The sequence below is a fragment of the Portunus trituberculatus genome, chromosome 40 (assembly GCF_017591435.1).
Source record: "Portunus trituberculatus isolate SZX2019 chromosome 40, ASM1759143v1, whole genome shotgun sequence".
NCBI lineage: Eukaryota > Metazoa > Arthropoda > Malacostraca > Decapoda > Portunidae > Portunus > Portunus trituberculatus.
The window spans coordinates 1,187,501-1,206,812 of NC_059294.1; the positions used below are offsets into that span (position 1 = coordinate 1,187,501).

At 43.6% G+C, this 19,312-nt stretch overlaps 1 protein-coding gene across 2 annotated transcripts in view; it reads right to left on the reverse strand.

Annotated features, from left to right (window-relative positions):
• Positions 1–1,700, reverse strand: part of LOC123516191 (myogenic factor 6-like) — a 4,265-nt gene extending 2,565 nt beyond the window's left edge. The window contains exons 1-2 of one of the 2 annotated variants that reach the window (XM_045275379.1): positions 1,572–1,700; positions 1–1,407 (exon numbers count right to left, since the gene is read on the reverse strand). The exon at positions 1–1,407 is cut by the window's left edge and continues 2,565 nt beyond it. In XM_045275379.1, coding sequence (XP_045131314.1) covers positions 362–1,276 — 915 coding nt within the window. In that variant the 5' untranslated portion in view covers positions 1,277–1,407; positions 1,572–1,700 and the 3' untranslated portion in view covers positions 1–361. Of the gene's footprint in view, positions 1,408–1,550 lie in introns of both variants that reach the window. The other variant, XM_045275380.1, reaches the window with a different exon arrangement.
• Positions 1,701–19,312: the final 17,612 nt, after the last annotated feature.

Consider the following 19,312-nt stretch of genomic DNA (forward strand, 5'->3'; position numbering starts at 1 on the left):
CGCGGTGGTCAAACCACAGCTTGCTTTGACAACAAGGAATCGAAATTTGGCTATCACAACCTCGTCCCCGCTTCCACATTAGCCAGGATGAGTGAGTGTCCCTACTGGAGATGCATTCAAAGTGTGTAAAGATGGGCTGCAGAGAGCGTCACAGCCTGTCAAGCATATTTACCGCGACCTAAACCCAGCCGGTGAAGCGTTCATAAGTACAGCACGGAAATAAATTATTCAATAGATAATCATCATAAGTTACGTATTATACAACCACTCAATCGATGAGACTGAATTAAATAAGTCTGAGAAATGTCTAGGACGATGCGGAGAGTTTATTGGTGAAAAAAATCACCTTTGCCCTCCTTCATTAAGTTACGAGTTGTGTGTGATGAGCATCCCCCCAGCCACGCGGCGGGTCACTTCCAAGCAGAAGGGCGACAGCTTCTGTCTCTGACATCGGAGACAGATATGATAAAGAGTCCAAATTATCCTGGAAAACTCCCGTGTCGGAGGAGTTACACAAGAACGACACAAAATCTGCTTCTTGCTGAGTATTGACGGAAGTGTGCTGGGTCTTGACTGGCTCTGGTTGCGCCCCTTTGCTCTTCGTGGTGTCTCCCAGGATGCTGGATAGTACCCAGGAACAAGTGTCCTCGGGGGCGTTGCCGTCCAGGATGTCCTGCAGCGATCTGATGTAGGCGGAGGCGAGCCGCAGCGTGGTAATCTTGGTCATGTCCGCTGCGGCGCGGCGGCTACACACCCAGGAAGGGAGCACGCCCCGCAAGCTCTCGAATGCTGTGTTGATCTGTCGCATGCGGTACCTCTCTCTCGCGTTGGCTGTCTTGCGGCGGTAGCGGGACAGCGGCTGCGGCCTCGGTTTGTGGCGCAGCGTGTCCTGTAGGCTCCACTCGCTGTCAGAGTGACGCCGCGCTTGGAGGGACCGAGGCCGCAGCTGGTACTTGCCCCCACAGGTCGACGAGGGTTTAGAAGCAAGTCCCGGAAACCTGGAGTGGTCCTCGTCTACTTCCTGCACCAAGTGGTTTGTGCTGCTAGGACTACTGCAGGTGCTGCTGCTGCTGCTGCTGCATTTGTTGTTCGTGCCATTGCTGCTGGTGCTGGTGTTTATGCTGTTGCTGCTATTACTGTTGGAGCTGGTACTGCTACTGCTGCAGCTGTTATTGTTATTGTTGTTATTGCTGTCAACATGGCCCTTCACATTTCCGGTACCAACGCTATGACTCAAACAGTTTTCCATTTTTACCACACTAAGGCTCGTTATCATCGCACCAGTTAAAATCACAACCACCAGAGATTTGTCTCAATAAACTTTCACTTGTAATTTTCACGTCACCAAGCGTTTAAACAGCTTCGACATTGTTTGTACATGTCATGTTATCACTGAAATGAGTCCATCTGAAATCGAAGAAGCCTAAAATTACCATTTCACCTTTACCAAAAATCCCCGAAAACAGGGACAGGGAAATCTTATGTTATTCATTCTATTATTCGAAACAGCAAAATAATGAAAAGAAATACTGCTCATAAAATTGACTTACGCTGGGCGGGGCACCGCTCACCTGAATTAACAGAAGGCAAGGTAGGAGAGGACGGAGAAAAGAGAGAGAGGGGAGGGAGAAAATGAGGAAGGAGAGAGCGCCGTAGCACCGTCTACCTCCAACCACTGCTGGCAGCCCACTGACCCGCCAGCCTCTCACTCCCTCACCCGTCACCTCCCAGGTATTTGCACATCTCACCTACCGCGTCTCCTACGGGTGCAAACACTAATTCAAGCATACACACTCATATTTCAACACCTCAGGATATCATCACTTTGTCTTACAAGACAGTTGGCAGTATTCTAGGGCGAGTACTGAAGCCCGATGGTCACAGCTTTGAGATGGAGGGTCGCGGCATTTCGTCCTTGGTGTTTTGCAGTTCTCGGCGATGAAAGCTGTGGGTACTGGTGTTGCCTAAGCCCAGAAACACGGAGCCAACACATGTACGGGTGTTACCATGGAGAAGAGTCGATCGAATGTTGATAACAAGGCGGGTGTGATGCGTTGGATGATAAAGAATGGGAAAAAGTTTAATCTTACTTCCTTCCCTGTGAGTTATGAGCGTTTACTAATAATAAGCGAAGAGAGAGAAAACGTTTATCTGCCGAGCCAGGGAAATATTTTTTTCCCATTTTGTGGTCGCTGTGTTGTCCAGCATCGGGATCAAAGACTTATTTATGTACCGTTATGCTTACTTTTGACATTTTGAAGAAAATTTCTAAGATTGGATTTTCATGGATGTTCATAAGAGAGACAGGAACAAAATCTCTCTCTCTCTCTCTCTCTCTATATATATATATATATATATATATATATATATATATATATATATATATATATATATATATATATATATATATATATATATATATATATATATATATATATATATTCATTCATTCATTCATTTGTCTATCTATCTATCTATCTATCTATCTATCTATCTGTCATTATATATGTCTGTCTGTCTATCTATCTAATCAATATTACCTATTTGTTTACCAGTCTATCTGTCTATGTATCTATCTGTCTATCAGCAATCTGTATATCAATGCGAGCACAATTCACTCACTCTATTTGCTTATCTATACACCCATCTATAAATATACAGCACTTTCTTATTTATTTTTCAATGTATGTACGTGCACTACTAGAACACATATCTATTTATAGCCGTCTTGTTTAGCCAACACGTTTTTCTTCTTTTCACCACTAACAACTGGAACCAGCAACAAAAGAAGCAATGACAAAAACAACGACGACAGCGTATTTGGAAGTAAAAGCCAAGAGTAAGAGCAACAGTAACTGCAAAAACAGGAAGATTAAAAGAAAACATTAATTCCTGTCTCCCAAAACAGATAGCAGTAAAAAAAAAAAAAAAAAAAAAACAACGGCAATAACAACAACAACAGCATAGACACTGGAAAGAAAAAGACAATATAAGTAGGAACATAAACAACAGTAAAAAGAGCAATAGGAACACAAGAAACACACCAACAGCAGGAAAACTAACAGTAAAAACGGGATGTTCATGTTTGTCTGCCTTTCTACGCGAGTACTTTAGGATGCTTGGGGTTCTGCGAAGGGTTGAGAGTGCAGGGTTCAGCTATGGAAGGGAGGTTAGTCTATACTCTCGCATCTTAACAAGGCAACCAGTACGTACACCCACATGCGCCGCGATCCTTCGTGTATTTAAACTGGACGTTGCCTGATAACAAAGACAAATCACGCGGGGCACATTGTTTCTCTCTCTCTCTCTCTCTCTCTCTCTCTCTCTGACCCATACCAAAGACCCAGGAATGTTTTATAAGACGCAATATACTTCTCAGCGAGTTAATTTCTTTTTATTTACCTGAGCACTTTACGCCATATAAGCCGGCCATGTAGAGCAGCACATCACCGGCACGTCCTGGGCCTCGTATGTCAGTCAGTGTACACGCCGTAAAGGTAGTGGAGCACGTCAAAAGAGCCCGCGATTATAGAGCATGAAAGACACCGAACAGCTTAATTAAAGGCTCTTTGTTAATATCCCCTTGGTAGCGCCATCTCTCCATCTCCTCTATGAAATCTAATACCCAACTGGGTTTTCTCCTTCTCCCTTCCTTCGGTCTCTCTCTTCTCCTTCCACAATCTTCCTTTTTTTCTAGTTATCAGACAATCGCGCAACCTTGTGCTTCGAAACGGGTAATTGGCGGAGCTTTATCTGTTGCTGACCTACGATGGTCCATTTCTCCATCACGATAGTGGGCGGCCGTAATCGCAAGAGCTGATAGTAAGGGAAATAAAGCTTCGGTAATGGAGATCTCGCATGCCTCTGGGAGATATGCATGCTGGGAGATAACTACCTCCTTAAGGACTCCACCTCTCGTACCTCAGTAAAAGTTTCTTATTCACGCTTGCAAAATTCCTCCAGCTCACCTGTAGGGTACCGAGGCCCGCCTGAGTACTGTGTTAATGAGATACACAAGGTCATGGCGGGGATGGAGTGGGCGGGACCTGGGTGTTTTAAAGAGAGAGAGAGAGAGAGAGAGAGAGAGAGAGAGAGAGAGAGAGAGAGAGAGAGAGAGAGAGAGAGAGAGAGAGAGAGAGAGAGAGAGAGAGAGAGAGAGAGAGAGAGAGAGAGAGAGAGAGTTTTAGCAGGAAAATTCAAGCCGCTTCCTCAATAACCCTACATTTCTTATACTTCTTACCATAATAAAGCTTATTAAGAATTCTAACATATGATTTTACAACTTTTGATAACTTATGGAATAATCTAAAAGTTGTTTTTTGTTTTGTCATCTTATATTTCATATAAAGGAAATAACATGAAGTCTTTCCATACCAACTGTAAACGAAATAGATCTCAGCTATCATTTCTCGTAAGGCAGAAATAAATATTGTTTCTTTCATTAGTACATATCAACTTTAGGGCGATAGTATTGTATTTCTGTATAATGGGTTCCAGAAGGAAAGGGGTGATGGATTGCAGGCCAAGACACAGAAAAGGGAAGTCATGGTTGTATGAAAGAAAGCCCATGTAAAGGCATGGCAGCGAAACAGAGGCTGGGAGAGAGTATGAGTACATTATTGGAAGAGATAAATGAGAAACTGTCAAGAAATGAGCGATGGACGAGACAGAGTCGACTGGAGGTTAGTTTGGAGGGTCTCTCATCAAGGGGAGGAAAGTGACTGAGTGATTACTTAAGTGGTCACGAAAACATGAACCCTGGAGGGTCTCACACGCACGCGTCCATAGGGTCACATAGGCAGGTGTCCACAAAGGGTCAAGCCGCGCATGCGCTGTAACATCACTCTTCCCCTTGAGGTGGGGGGGATGGTGTTTACTCCTGGTCAAGTGGGTCAGAGACTAGCGGGATGAGTCACCTTAAGGACTTGGGGATCCAAAGCCTCGCGCTTGGCTTGGGGGGCCGCGTGACCCGCAACACCTGGCTGCCTGCTGGAGATTTTGGGCGCCTGGAAGCCGCTGCCTGGACGGCTCAGGCCACGTATGGAGATGGATGGCAAAGAGATCCCTTGTGAGTTTTTTCTTAACGGCAATGACTTGAAGGAGTGGAAGGAAAGTCCTCCTTTTATTTGTAAGACAATGTTCTGATGATTATCTCTTCTTATTTCACAAGATGCAGCAGATGTTTGAAAGTACCAAATGTCTCTTTTTGTGTGGGTCGTACCAATTCTTTTTTGTTTGCTTGTGTATATTCGATGTTTTTCCTTGTGTGTGTGTGTGTGTGTGTGTGTGTGTGTGTGTGTGTGTGTGTGTGTGTGTGTGTGTGTGTGTGTGTGTGTGTGTGTGTGTGTGTGTGTGTGTGTGTATCTAGGCGCGCGCGAACGCGTGTGCTTATGTGTGCGGAATCATGTGCTCAAAACACACCTCAGTGCATCACAGATGCGTTCGCTATGTTTCTAGTGTTAGGAATAGCTAATCCTTGAATGTTAGAGTGATACATGAAGTATCAAGAATACCGAAGGAGGAAGTACTCTCTCCTCAGCAAAATTCTTCAGGACATCGAAGTACATCCTAAGCATTCAGTCCCTGCAGTGCTTTCTAATTTTTTACGTTACTTGGAGTCAATTCTGGCCACTCCCGGCATGTTTGTGGCTTCTGACTGGTTCATATTCTCATTTTTTCAGCATAGTCGCCGGTTTAATACGAGTCTTATCTCTTAGACCAGAATTTCCGCTGCAGCGAGAATAAGGCACGAGGGAGGGATGGCTGACTCACAAAGTTGCTGGAACTGACCTGGAAGTTTCATGCCTCTCTCTCATGGTCACCTTTATGAGTCATGTACCAAAGTTGGAAGTAGCAAAAACCTCTTTATGGCTCCTTCAAATGGCACGGCGAAAAAAGCACAATGGATCAGAGCTTTTGAGATATTTAAAAGCAGTACAGGAAAACCCATTTCACACATGTTACTTTTTCCGCGAATGGCTGGGGCAAACCAGTGTAGGAAGACCGTGGTGGAATATGGGAGTCTCTGCGGGGCAATGAATCATAACAGCAGTAAAAGCCGAAGAAAATATCGAACCGAATTACGAGTACACGCCAATTCTTGTGGTGGAGGTAGAATGCTGCGGTGGATTTTTGATTCTCTATGAGCTCTCCGTCTCCCTCTGCTTCTGCCTCTCTCTCTCTCTCTCTCTCTCTCTCTCTCTCTCTCTCTCTCTCTCTCTCTCTCTCTCTCTCTCTCTCTCTCTCTCTCTCTCTCTCTCTCTCTCTCTCTCTCTCTCTCTCTCTCTCTCTCTCTCTCTCTCTCTCTCTCTCTTAGATTCGACGCTCCTCATCTATTATATTCTATGCTTTTCTCCGATACATAGTTTATTGATAGTAGCATAAAAATAAACTGATATCTTCGTTATCTCTCTCTCTCTCTCTCTCTCTCTCTCTCTCTCTCTCTCTCTCCAGGGAAATAAGCACGTCCACCGATGAACCGTTCGCCTCCTGAAGGAGTTTCAGTTGTACATGAAAGTCTAACACATCAAATGCAATGCGAGGATAAGACTTCCTATATAATTTTCTTGTTTGCTTGTACACAATTCATGGATGGATATATTTCGCAACTTGATCCCTAAATTGTACAACCCGTGTCTTATCGGCGGTGCGATGGTAAGACGCGATACGGGAGGAAAGGTAATGGAAATAAAACTAGGGATGAATAGGAAATAAATTGCTGTAAGTATACGAGTGAGAGAAACCCATCCATGAGGGATGATTAAGGGGAAAATAAGACAGATGGACGAGACAGCAGAGCGAAAGGTGGAGAGGTGGTGGAGAAAGAAGGAAAAAAAGTTGTGGGTGAGGGGAGGCAGGGAGGCAAGCGAGGAGGGAGTCAGCTGTCTTTGAGGTCAAGGGGTCGTGAACTTTTACACTATTTAGTTCTCTCTCTCTCTCTCTCTCTCTCTCTCTCTCTCTCTCTCTCTCTCTCTCTCTCTCTCTCTCTCACTTGCTTGATTGTGTTGCTTTGTTTACCGCGGCGTGTCAAGCAGATGCAGGACGCAGATGTGAAAACTATTGAGAGAGATGACAAAAAAAGAAACAGGAACGCAGTACCAACATCACGTGCCATTAAATGTGTCACTAAAAATTTATCTTATGACTGAAATAACAATAACATGATGCACGGTGCTTACGGAAAGATAATGGAAACAAATACAGTGCAGGTAAAGGAAAATGAAGAGAAGAACGCGATGCTAACATATGGACAAAACTGACAATCACATGAATACCACATTTTAGGCCTGACAGGTCTTTACAGATCCATTTTCTTATGTTCATATGTCATTAGTAAGACTACTGACATTAGTTACAGAATGCATATGCCTAAACTATCGACAGATGAGTTATAACTAATACATAGAGAGGAAACAACACTCAGATAACGCAAATGAAGAGAAGTCTTCATTAATTCAAATGATTTAGTTGGAGCATTAAAAGTTATATCTTAACAAAATGAACTAAACAAATTAAATTCATCAATGAAAACAATCTTCAACACAACCAACGAGTTAATTTTTCTTTCGAAGTTGGATTAAAATTTACTTCTTGATCCACAAAGATAAAAGGTAAACAAAACAAACAAAACAAATTAAAGGACGCATTGGACGCAATACTTAACACAAACAGATTTTAATGATCGTCTGCTTAAAGGGAGACAGAGAGCCATCCGTGTGGAGACGTGCACCGAGCCTGGCTTCAGGACAGGCTTCGTTCCCGCCAGTCATTAACACTTGGGGAAGAGCCGCTCGTCCACCCGCTGCAGACTTCTGGGTCCTTTTGAGAAACTGTTGAGTGCTTTTAATGGAGCCACACTTTGAGTACTCCAAAGACCTGGATTTTAGTACACGATTAAAGATCCTGGAAGGTGCGGAATGTTAATTACACATCGACAGATGCATAAACAAATTTGTATGTGAAGTAGGGAATGGCATTCATTCTGTATTTGGGAGGCGATGATTTTAGCTGACAAAGTGCAAAGTAGATTTTTCTCTTCTCCATTAGGCAGGTATGTGAGTAATCTTTTTTTTCCTCATGTAAAACATTCACTATAATGTAATCGAATGCCCCTGCTCTCTGCCCCTGTGCCAGGCGATCCCTCTTCCCTGCCACGCCCTACCATCCCCACGTGGTACAAAAAAAAAAAAAAAAAGAAGAGAACACACAGGCTATCCTAATGGAAGGAGAAGGAATGAGAAAATGGAGGAAGATGATAACAGCAGTCAGGCACCTAATGTACAAAACCTCATTTGGAATCCCAAACTCCAAACAGGACCCAGGCAGCAGTAAGAGCCACTCCAGGCCTCCCGCCGCCTGCCGGGTCGACCGTCGACCAACGCCCAGCACTGCAGGAGCCCCGTGGCCACCCTCAAGCAAGTCTTCAAATTAACCCAAGAACCAACCAGTTACAGTGGGAGAAAATATCAACACTACCGAAGACAACTGATATTTCCAATGGAGACTGTTGCCTTCTGGTAGTATTTCTTCATCTGCGGGCTGTAAACAACAAATAAAAAAAGAGGAGTAAAATGCAAACAATATTACCCATACCAAGAATATCTGTATGTTTGTATCGTAGCATTATAGAGCTATATAAAATGCTGACTTATTTATATATTAGATCTCTTAAATCGGGCGTAGGGAGACGGGTTGCACCGAGAGAAAGAGATAACTGAGAGATAATTTATGCCGGTAATTGGACCGGTGCTGTTAGTTACCTTGAAACCTGAGGGCTAGGGGTGGGGGGAGGATAGCGTATCACCTGATCTCCCTAGTAACTCACCTGCCCAGGTACAGACGCCAGCAACCTCCTACTCCTCTTCCTGTTACTCCAACTTCTCTCTTCTCCCCCTCTTACAATTCCTCTTTTTTCGTCTTCGTCTTACTCCTCCTGCTGTAGCCCCTTGACCCGTCTCTCCCCGTCAAGTAAGTGCTGAGGCAAGTGATAAGAATAGCATAAATAGGGGTCAAGACACACCTGAGGATGGCAGGTGAGGCGGGTGACCTCCGCCGTGGGGTCCCGTGAGGGTGAGACGGCGGCCGGCCAACTCCACTTCCTGGATGATTTCCGCATGCACCTGATCGTCAAGCCGGCGATAACGCGGCCACGGAATGTGAGACAGAGTGACGCACCGGCCCTTACTGGCTGTCTGAATGCTAAATGTCCTTTCTAAAAAATATGAAACTCCAAATGCAGCTCAGATCGTTCACCGGAGCCATGGGTCTTTAAAAGGTAAGCATACGATGGACAGTCAAAAGAATAGTAGATGAAATGCGCAGTATGAGTAAGAGATCGTATCAACAGTTTTTTTTTAGATACTCGTAAACTAAAACAGCAAATACATTACCGAATTGAATAATGTTGGAAACTAAACCTGTATTTTTCTTCCCCAAAACATAAATCGACAAATAAGGCAATATTTATGGTCCACGTGAAGGTAAGGTGTGGGGAGTGGTAAGTGTCGTACGTACCCACGGGCCCTTCCTGTCGTAGCTGGACGGTGAGGCAGGGGAGGTGTGCCGCCAGCCAGCGAGCCAGCAAGACAACCAGTGAGCCAGCCCAGTGTACCGCGTTGGCAGCTGTACGATTGAAGTCATGACCTTATGATAAGAGAAGATTTGTTTGTGTTTTTTAATGATGCGCTCATAGGTTACACTGGTGTTTTTATTGGTTTATGTTTACGCGGTGTGTGCCATGGACATGAAACCCAACCATCAGTTTGGACAGAAGCTGTGTTTATGGTGGTCGTACCTCTGGCTTTTGTCTGGCTATGGGGTGGAGTACATGCCGATCAAAGCATTTTTATTGACGGGAAGCTAAGAAGGATGCGGCGGAATGGCCAACAAGACGCTTAGACCGCGATGCTAAACAACGTCGTCTGTTGTCGAGAGAAAAGGCATTCTAGAGATGGGACTCGAACCCTCATCACACGAAACTCCACTCTGGCCGCGGTGTTTTAGGCGGGTGGGCCACGCTTTCAGGCAGGTTTTGTGGAATATTAATGACTACGGCTGCATTTGTCGGGACTGTTCATGTACGCAGTTTGTGAAAATTTGAGAGGAATTTGGATGTGGAACACGTATTGCAAGACGAAGGGATTTATTCCTTTCTTTATTACTTTTGAGGAATTGGTTAGTTATTTCGGTAAGTTTATTCCATCTCTCTCTCTCTCTCTCTCTCTCTCTCTCTCTCTGCTCTCTGTGTGTGTGTGTGTGTGTGTGTGTGTGTGTGTGTGTGTGTGTGTGTGTGTGTGTGTGTGTGTGTGTGTGTGTGTGTGTGTGTGTGTGTGTGTGTGTGTGTGTGTGTGCGTGTGTGCGTGCGTGTGCGTTTATGTATATTTATCTTTGTATCTATCTATCTATCTATCTATCTATCTATCTATCCACCTACTTGCTTATTTTTATTTATACACCCCAAAAACACCACATTTGTTTCAATAACCTCACCAGACTACTATTCCCAGCGTATTTATTCCTACCACCCATTCCTCCACAGCACATGCAGCCATAACCTCGCGTCCTTAAGCCCCGGGGTTGGCGAAGCGTCATGGTTTGCATATAGCCGGCGTGAAGCCACTCCGAGGGTGTAATCTGGCCCATTAAATCAAGATGAAATTAGGGACGCTGGGAGTGGGACTTACACCGATTGCGATAGTTTAGCTTCGTTACGTGGGTGTGAGTGGCGATAGCGAGGACGTATAGCAAACAAGAGGTCGTTAGCGAGGCAGGTTTGTACGAGGCTGAGATTTAGAGTGTCCGGGAAGATGGAGGTAGGTGGAGGCGACGGCGGAGGCAAGGGATGGTGCTGAAGGCGTCCACGTTATTGAGGTGTGTGTCTTTACGAGAAACTTAAAGATATAGAGAATTCACAAGCTAGCAAGAGTTGATAGTGTAATCTAGAGAATCTGGGAAGTGGGAAGGTGGTGGAGGAAACGGTGGAGACAAGGAATGGTGCTAAATGCGTCGATATTATTGAAGAACGTGTATGATGTGTGTGTGTGTGTGTGTGTGTGTGTGTGTGTGTGTGTGTGTGTGTGTGTGTGTGTGTGTGTGTGTGTGAGAGAGAGAGAGAGAGAGAGAGAGAGAGAGAGAGAGAGAGAGAGAGAGAGAGAGAGAGAGAGAGAGAGAGAGAGAGAGAGAGAGAGAGAGAGAGAGAGAGAGAGAGAGAGAATATTCCCAGCTTACCAATATTAATAATGAAACACGGTACCTATTTGAATGGCTAATCTATGGGTGAAGAGGCAACATAAAAACAGTTGGCCAGGAAACATACAGACATTCTTATGCAATCCAACCTGTAACAGGCGGGATTCTCAATGTGTCCGGCGCTTCTCTGCGACTTATAGACTCCCAACGCCAGACATTCGCCTCACGTGCGCCCCGGAACACATTCAAGCCTCACCCTCTCACACCTCATCTAGTACGTGGCATAGCAGAGCACCTTCCCTTCCCAACGCAAACCACTTGCCTCATACATGCTTCCCTGCAGAAACACCAGGAAGATTGTTCTCACAGCTATAATAAAGCAAGAACATTAAATACCATCCCTCACTTCTGTCCTTACGAAAAATTTAATGTCACTCGATTAAAAACGGCTGCACGCTAAACCACTTCACACTTCGCTGCCTTTGGGTCTGTGAAGGAGGAGTGTGGAGTGGCTTACCTGCCCCTCCCTCTCATGCCTTGCCAATGATAAATCGCACCTTTCCCCCCTGCAATCCTGTAGTTTGTAGACCATAAACAACACTCAGACCACCACCAGGATACCAGTTACCCTTCTAAACTCAGCTCAAATTACACGGCTCCGCGCATTAATACGACACTGCCTGTTGACGCTGCCGTAATAAAATATATACACATCCACCTATAATTACTGACTCCTCTTGTGTATCTCACCTGCTACGCGACCCGACGATGCCAGTAAATCCAGGTCACAATAATCACAATTGTTAATCTGAACACTCCTCGCGCTCCTTCATCCCCGCCATTGTGTGTGTGTGTGTGTGTGTGTGTGTGTGTGTGTGTGTGTGTGTCACGCCCTAATACAAGCAGTGGTAAGGAAAAGAGTTGCGCTTCACGTCTTGTAGTAAAGGAGAGTAAACGAAACCACAAGAAGAAAATCAAGATAGAATTTAGTTGAGAATATACGACACAAGGCACTTAATGATGGGAAGGGAGAGGATGTGCAGATATGGATAATAGGAGAGGAAAGGTAAGGAAAGAAGAACACAAGAACGGAGAAGAATGAATAGGGTAAACGAAGGATACATAAGAGGTGTAGAAAGAATAAAAGAGAATGATGATAGAAGAAAGCAAAGAAAAAAATAAATAAAAGAAAATGGGAATGGACGAGAGAATAAAGCAGGAGGAGAATATATTCGTAGATAGAAAAAAAATAATGAGAAAATAGGGAAAGAAATGAGGGAGAAAGGGAAAAAGAATAAGTGGAAGAGAGAATAAAAAAGAGACGAACATGAAAAAAAGTGGATGGAAATGGAAGGATAAAGAAGAGAAGACAAGTGAAATGAAGATAAATTAATAAGAAGGTAAAGAAAGAGCATGAAAGAACATAAGAAAAGAATATAAATGGAAATACAAGAATAGAAAAATGTTGGGAAAGGAAAGAAAAATATATAATAGAGAGGTGTTGACAGCGGAGATTAGAATAATGGAGAGAAAGCGAGAGGAAAACATGAAAAAAAAGAGTATACAAAGAATGACCCAAAAAATGAGAGGAGAGGAAAAAGAGACATGAAAAAATGGATAGAGATGAGAAAAGACAAGAGAAAGTACAGGCAGGGAGTAAAAACAGTTATTAAAGCAATACAGCGGTGGGAAGAGAAGTGAGAGAACAAGAAAATAACGACCTTCGAAAGTAAGCAAGTAAATAAGTAAGGAAGCAAGCAAATAAACAAACAAGTAAGAAAAAAGTAACAAACAAGTCAAGCCAGCCAATTATGGGCAGTGAAATTAAGATATATAGAAAAAAGGAGACACGCAGATGATTACAAAATAAAACATACTAACTTAATTCAATAACATAACCTAATCTGACCGAACGTGAACAGAATCGAACTAAATCAAACCTAACTTTATGTAGACAATCTAACGCAACAAATTGTAACCAAATGTAACCTAACCTAACCTAACTTACCAGTGAACATAAGAACACAAATAAAAAAGAAAAGGAAAAGAAGAAAACGCATCTTACCTCACCTAATCAAAATGCAAAGCGAAGAAGAAAAGAAAAAAATAAATAAATGACATAGATTACGCTTCCCTTTACAAATATGAACAATTGCAGTCTATTATTCGTCGCTGCACTCAAGCATCACCGCCACACAACACACTCAGAGCCATATTCTGCGTCGCACCTCCACTACGTTCAAAATATTATATAAAATTAGTTGTTTTAAAATTCTAGTGACACATTTCTAGATGATAAACTGAAAAAACCATCTCGAGAACCTGGGTAATGATCTTTGTGGCCTCTGAGAATAGTCGTGGTGAAAGATTACAGCTTTTCTGAATGCTGGTGTGTGTGTGTGCGGCGGCGGCTCGGGGCGTGGTGTGTGGTTAGCGTTATGGTAATGTGAGGAGGCGAAAGGACCAGGCAGAAAGGAGGTCCCAGCAAGCATTACACCATCCACGCTTCATTACCATAGTCATACTTGGCTTCCTCGTCACCCCTGCGAACATCTCTCTCTCTCTCTCTCTCTCTCTCTCTCTCTCTCTCTCTCTCTCTCTCTCTCTCTCTCTCTCTCTCTCTCTCCGCACTTCCTACTTTTTCTCCTTATTATATTTTATCTATTTACATTTTCTTCTTCTTCTTCTTCTTCTTCCTTCTCATTTTCTTCCTCTTCCTCTTCTTCTTCTTCTTTTTTCACTACTACATCTTCTTCCACTTCTTCTTCATCTTTTTTTCTGCTCATTTTTCTTTTTTTGTCCTCGCCCTTCGCCTCCCTTTCTTTCTCCCTGCACTACTCCTCTCTTTCTTCTTAGCCTTCTTCTTCCCTGATTCGTGTTCTTCTTCCTACTTTTCCTCCTTTTCTTATTTCTCTTTTTATCTCCTCCTCCGCCTCCTAACCCTAAACCTCCTGCTTCTCCTTCCCCTCATCTTCTACTTACATTATCTCCACCACTATCTCATTCCCCCTCCTTCTCTTCCTCCGCTATATTTGCTGGAGACAAGCACAAAAAAGGAGATAAAAATGCACCTTCTCTTTCTCTCTCTCTTTCTCTCTTTTGGCGGCACTCCCCATCCGCCAGGATTCCGAGCGGTGCGTCATCCTTGGCAGGCTCTCCATCACCCTCTACACGACCATTGCCGCCTGCCACCGGTAACTCGATAGCTCTGCGCCGAGTCATGCTGCCTTTGTATCATTATTAACACCTGCCGGGAAAGATGACCCTTTGAAAAACCTAAGTAGAAGTAGAGAGATGTGGGAAGGAGAAGGAGGTGATACGGAGAGGGAGAGACGAGGATAGGAAGAAAAAGGTAGACAGACGAGAGTAAGAGAGAGGTCGAGAGTGAGACGAAGGCAAGAGAGAGGTGGATTATAAGAGAGGTGAAGGGGGAAAGAGAAGCACAGGTGAAGACAAGAGAGAGAGAGAGAGAGAGAGAGAGAGAGAGAGAGAGAGAGAGAGAGAGAGAGAGAGAGAGAGAGAGAGAGAGAGAGAGAGAGAGAGAGAGAGAGAGAGAGAGAGAGAGAGAGAGAGAGAGAGAGAGAGAGTTTTGTTCAGCTAAGGAGACTAAGAATAAAAAAGGTAGATTCTGATGGTGGCGTGGTAGTTGAGGCGAGTAACGTCATGCATGTTGATGGATGAAATTGGCGGTATATGAAAGTGGGGTTGGTTCATTTCAATGCTAACGTGTAATTGGGTGGCTGAAAAACTTAGTGTAGGTTTTAAAAAGTTACTAGGGAAGTAGAATATGAGAGACATGTTTATGGAATTGTTGGGTAGATAATGCTAAAGAATTTACACAGATAGCCATATTAAGAGCCATTGGATTAAGAAATACTCATACTAGTCAAGTTTTGTGTACTTCATGTAAAAAAAAAAAAAAAAAACAGTGAAAAGAAAAAATAAGAAAATAGTTTTTGCTTTTTCATTTACACAACAATGCACCTTTTTTTACAAGGATCCTCACCGAGAAGAAAATACGGATTAAAGAAACACTCCTCAAAGCATATTTTCTTCATCTTACGTGCACTCGACACCAGGCGGCAAGCTAACATGAAAGGATATTTATTTTCCTCTGAGAAGCACAGCAAGACAATACCCAAAAACAGGCTGAGGTTGGACGGGGCGACATTTCCTTTGAGTAAACAGTGGGTGCGCCTGACGATGACCGGCGAAACATGTACTTGTATGAATGGAGACTTTAAAATTACGAGAACAGTAGCTTATACTAGCTTTCAATCCAAACAGTCGGCCTGGCATGACTAGCTTCCTAAAACCACGCCGGCTTAAAGACTATCGAAACATAAGCAGGAATTGTATTATAACCATCAGCCTAGAGAGCTCACCCTTTATTGTGCGCTCATAATTATTGCTAATACACACGTCCCCCTAAGTGTGGGTCGGTGGTTTCCAAAGGCTCCTCCCATGCAGCAGAGACTCGCGGGACAATGCGTGTCAGCGAACCTTAAGAAATGGGTCCGTTATTACCTGTGCTATAACTCTGGCCACGATAGCCGGCCAATGGGGAGGGATCACAGGCGATGCGCGAATTAATAAATGTTTAAACGCTTGTAATTCCATGCTGACACCGGGAACCCGAAAGCCTTAATCACCATTATTCACAGGACACCGGCGGGGCTCGACCAGATAATGTCCACCCTTGTTCAGTGTCAATTGTAGAATATTGGTTTGTATTATCGGAGTTTGCAGTGATGTTTATATGTATACTGTTAATGCACGTGATAAAAAGAAATATACAGGACTTGCACCAGATGCGATGTTCCTAAAACCCTTCATTTGCCTCGCCCGAGAAGGTGTTTCCAGGAGCATTTTGTTGGCGCATGTTTGGTGGCTTGGGTGCATGTTCACAGTGCCTCCAGCTACGCGCGCACACACACACACACACACACACACACACACACACACACACACACACACACACACACACACACACACACACACACACACACACACACAGAGAGAGAGAGAGAGAGAGAGAGAGAGAGAGAGAGAGAGAGAGAGAGAGAGAGAGAGAGAGAGAGAGAGAGAGAGAGAGAGAGAGAGAGAGAGAGAGAGAGAGAGAGAGAGAGAGAGAGAGAAAGAGAAAAAAAGCTTAAAGTAACACAAGAGCATAAGCCGAGCCGCCTTCCTTCACACTGCCGATCAAGAAAGTGACGGAGGAGAAAAACGAAGAGAGAGAGAGAAGAGAACACAGGGCGGCAAGCAAGGAGGGAAGGGAGGAATAAAGGGAGGCAGGAAGGCAGTCTGATTGGAGATAGTCCATAATGGTGCACATTAATCTCTCTTCCCAGGCAAACGTGGCTAACTGTGGCGTATCTTCCACGATAGTCTTAAATAATTGCACTCTCCGTTTTGAACTGCATCTCTCGCCTCCTCCGTGGACAATGAAGCGTTGAATCTACACCTGAATGTTATAATTGCTACAAATTTCGCACCAGCATCGCCACAGTGTCGTTCATTGTGACAAACTAATTTCACCTGCAGAATATACATTGCCTGGGTACGTGTGTGTTATTTTGTCAACGTCCCTTAGTCATTTCGTATCACCCGCGTGTTTGTGACTTACAATAATGTGCAGAGCCTTTACGGTCGTTAGCTTTATGTAAATCCTTCAGCATAATGGCACGATCAATTTGTCAGGACTAATGCCGCCAGTGTAAATAGAACGGGTGCAGGCGGTGACCCACGGAGGAACGAAACACATCACTTGGATAAGGCGGGGCGAAGCCTTTACAGAGAGAGAGAGAGAGAGAGAGAGAGAGAGAGAGAGAGAGAGAGAGAGAGAGAGAGAGAGAGAGAGAGAGAGAGAGAGAGAGAGAGAGAGAGAGAGAGAGAGAGAGAGAGAGAGAATTTTGCCCTCTTATTTTTGTGGCTAGTTTTCAAGGTTTAAGTTTCCGTCAAGTTTCTAAAAGATATAACCACATAATTGCTGCTTTGGTGAGAGAGAGAGAGAGAGAGAGAGAGAGAGAGAGAGAGAGAGAGAGAGAGAGAGAGAGAGAGAGAGAGAGTGTCAGGTGAAAGATGGTTATCAAGTCCCACATGGGAGATCGGAGTCCACTTCTTACTAACACAGCCCCGGACAGCGGTCATCCCCCGAGACACCTTAGCGATTGACATCATAAGTGGTCAATTAAGTAAGTATGTGGAGTCTATGGGGGTTATTAACTGGACTCTAATCACTCCCTAGGGCTTCCCTCTCTCCTAATTACTAATGGTAGTAACGACAGGTTGTAAATTATAGGGCACTTGTGACCTAATACTGATGGCTTGTAATTTTCTCCGATTTTAAGATTCTTCTTTAGAGAAAAACTGGAGAGAGAGGAAGGAGCGAGAGAGAGCGAGAGGACATACTTGGCTCACCCTTACTCAGGAGAAACAACTTGCTCTTAGTAGTTTGTAATTCTCTGTAAGGTACATGTGATAGGAATTACAAGGTGGCAAAATGTATAGAAAGAAAGGAGAGAGGGAAAAAGACATATTTGCTCATCCTTACTTGAAAGTACAAATTGTTCTCAGTGTTTCTTAACTCCCTGTTTGGCATGAAGCATAGGAATTACAAGGTGACAAATGTAGCCGAAATTTTTGTATATAGAGAGAAAAAGTAGAGGAAGACAAACATGGCCTAATATTCCTCATGAGGCACAAATTACTTTGGACTGTTAGTAATTGTGTGTAAGGTGTGCAGGATAGGAATCAAAAGGTGACACATATAATCCACAGTACCCATTGGCACTACACAAATCATTTATATCACATAGTATTTAGAAATCCTAATGGAGCAGAAAATACAACTGACATTTGGTTGCAGAGAGCGACACCGGTTCATGAATCAAAGTAAATGTCAGTCGTCTGCAGAAAAAAAAAAAGCTTCAGTGCATCACTCTACAGCATCGAGATCAGGTTTTTAAAAGTCACTGTTGATCTATGAAATAATGAAGAGCGTTTAGCTGTGTACTCGTTCGCCATGAGTGAGCAAAGGTACGCCCTACTTTTTGTCACACGCCATTCATTCACTCTTGAAAAATTCAGTAAACCTAAGGAACATAACGAGTCAATACAATTCGGCAACTGAGAAGCTTAACGAAATACAAGAAGGAGAAATCCAGTCTAGTTTCATAGGCAAAATAACCAAGGCTACATTCTTCTCAATCACATACCATTCACTCCCTCCTGGAAAACTTCCTAAACCTAACCTGGAATCTAACAAGTCAATACGAGCCAGCAGATGGAAAAAGAAAGAAAAGAAATGCGTGGCTAAGAGAGCGAGTATATATTCACAGGCAAAATAACCAGAGAATCATTTTTTTTCTTCACATCAAATTTCCCGTGTCTAAAAGTCGTGCCTTCTTCAACGCGCCTATTTTGGTTCTAATCTTCCGGGGCAGCGAATTCCTTCCCCCGCAGATGCTTCTTCCGATAATCCAGTTCTTGATAAGTTCAGCAACTCATTTGATCATTAAAGTTTCCTCTAATTACTCGCTGGAGTGGCTGCAATTGCCCTGATTGAGGCACGAGTGTAATTATGACCGACTTACGACGTCGAGAAGCAGCTTTGCCTTGGAGAGAGAGAGAGAGAGAGAGAGAGAGAGAGAGAGAGAGAGAGAGAGAGAGAGAGAGAGAGAGAGAGAGAGAGAGAGATGGAATAATGCAAATAAACACATTCTCTCTCTCTCTCTCTCTCTCTCTCTCTCTCTCTCTCTCTCTCTCTCTCTGCCAGACATACAGACTCATAAACACAATTTATTTACTTACCAGCTTCAATTCGTATGTCTATCAAAATGTCTGACCGCAAATTTGTCTTATACATTCTTCGCTATCGTGCTTAAAATCTAAAGTATCACTTACTATCTCAAACACTTCAATTTCTTATACGGGAAAAAATTATCGCATTGAATTCCGCCGCAATAATTTTCGACGTAATCCACCTTGACGCTGCTCAGTGCATCCTGTAAGAGGCCGAGGATGATTGACAGGGAATGGGTCACGTTTATGATAATGGAGGACAAAATTATTACAAAAAGAACAAGAGAGAATAATAACAGATAGCAAAGAGTTGTATCTACTT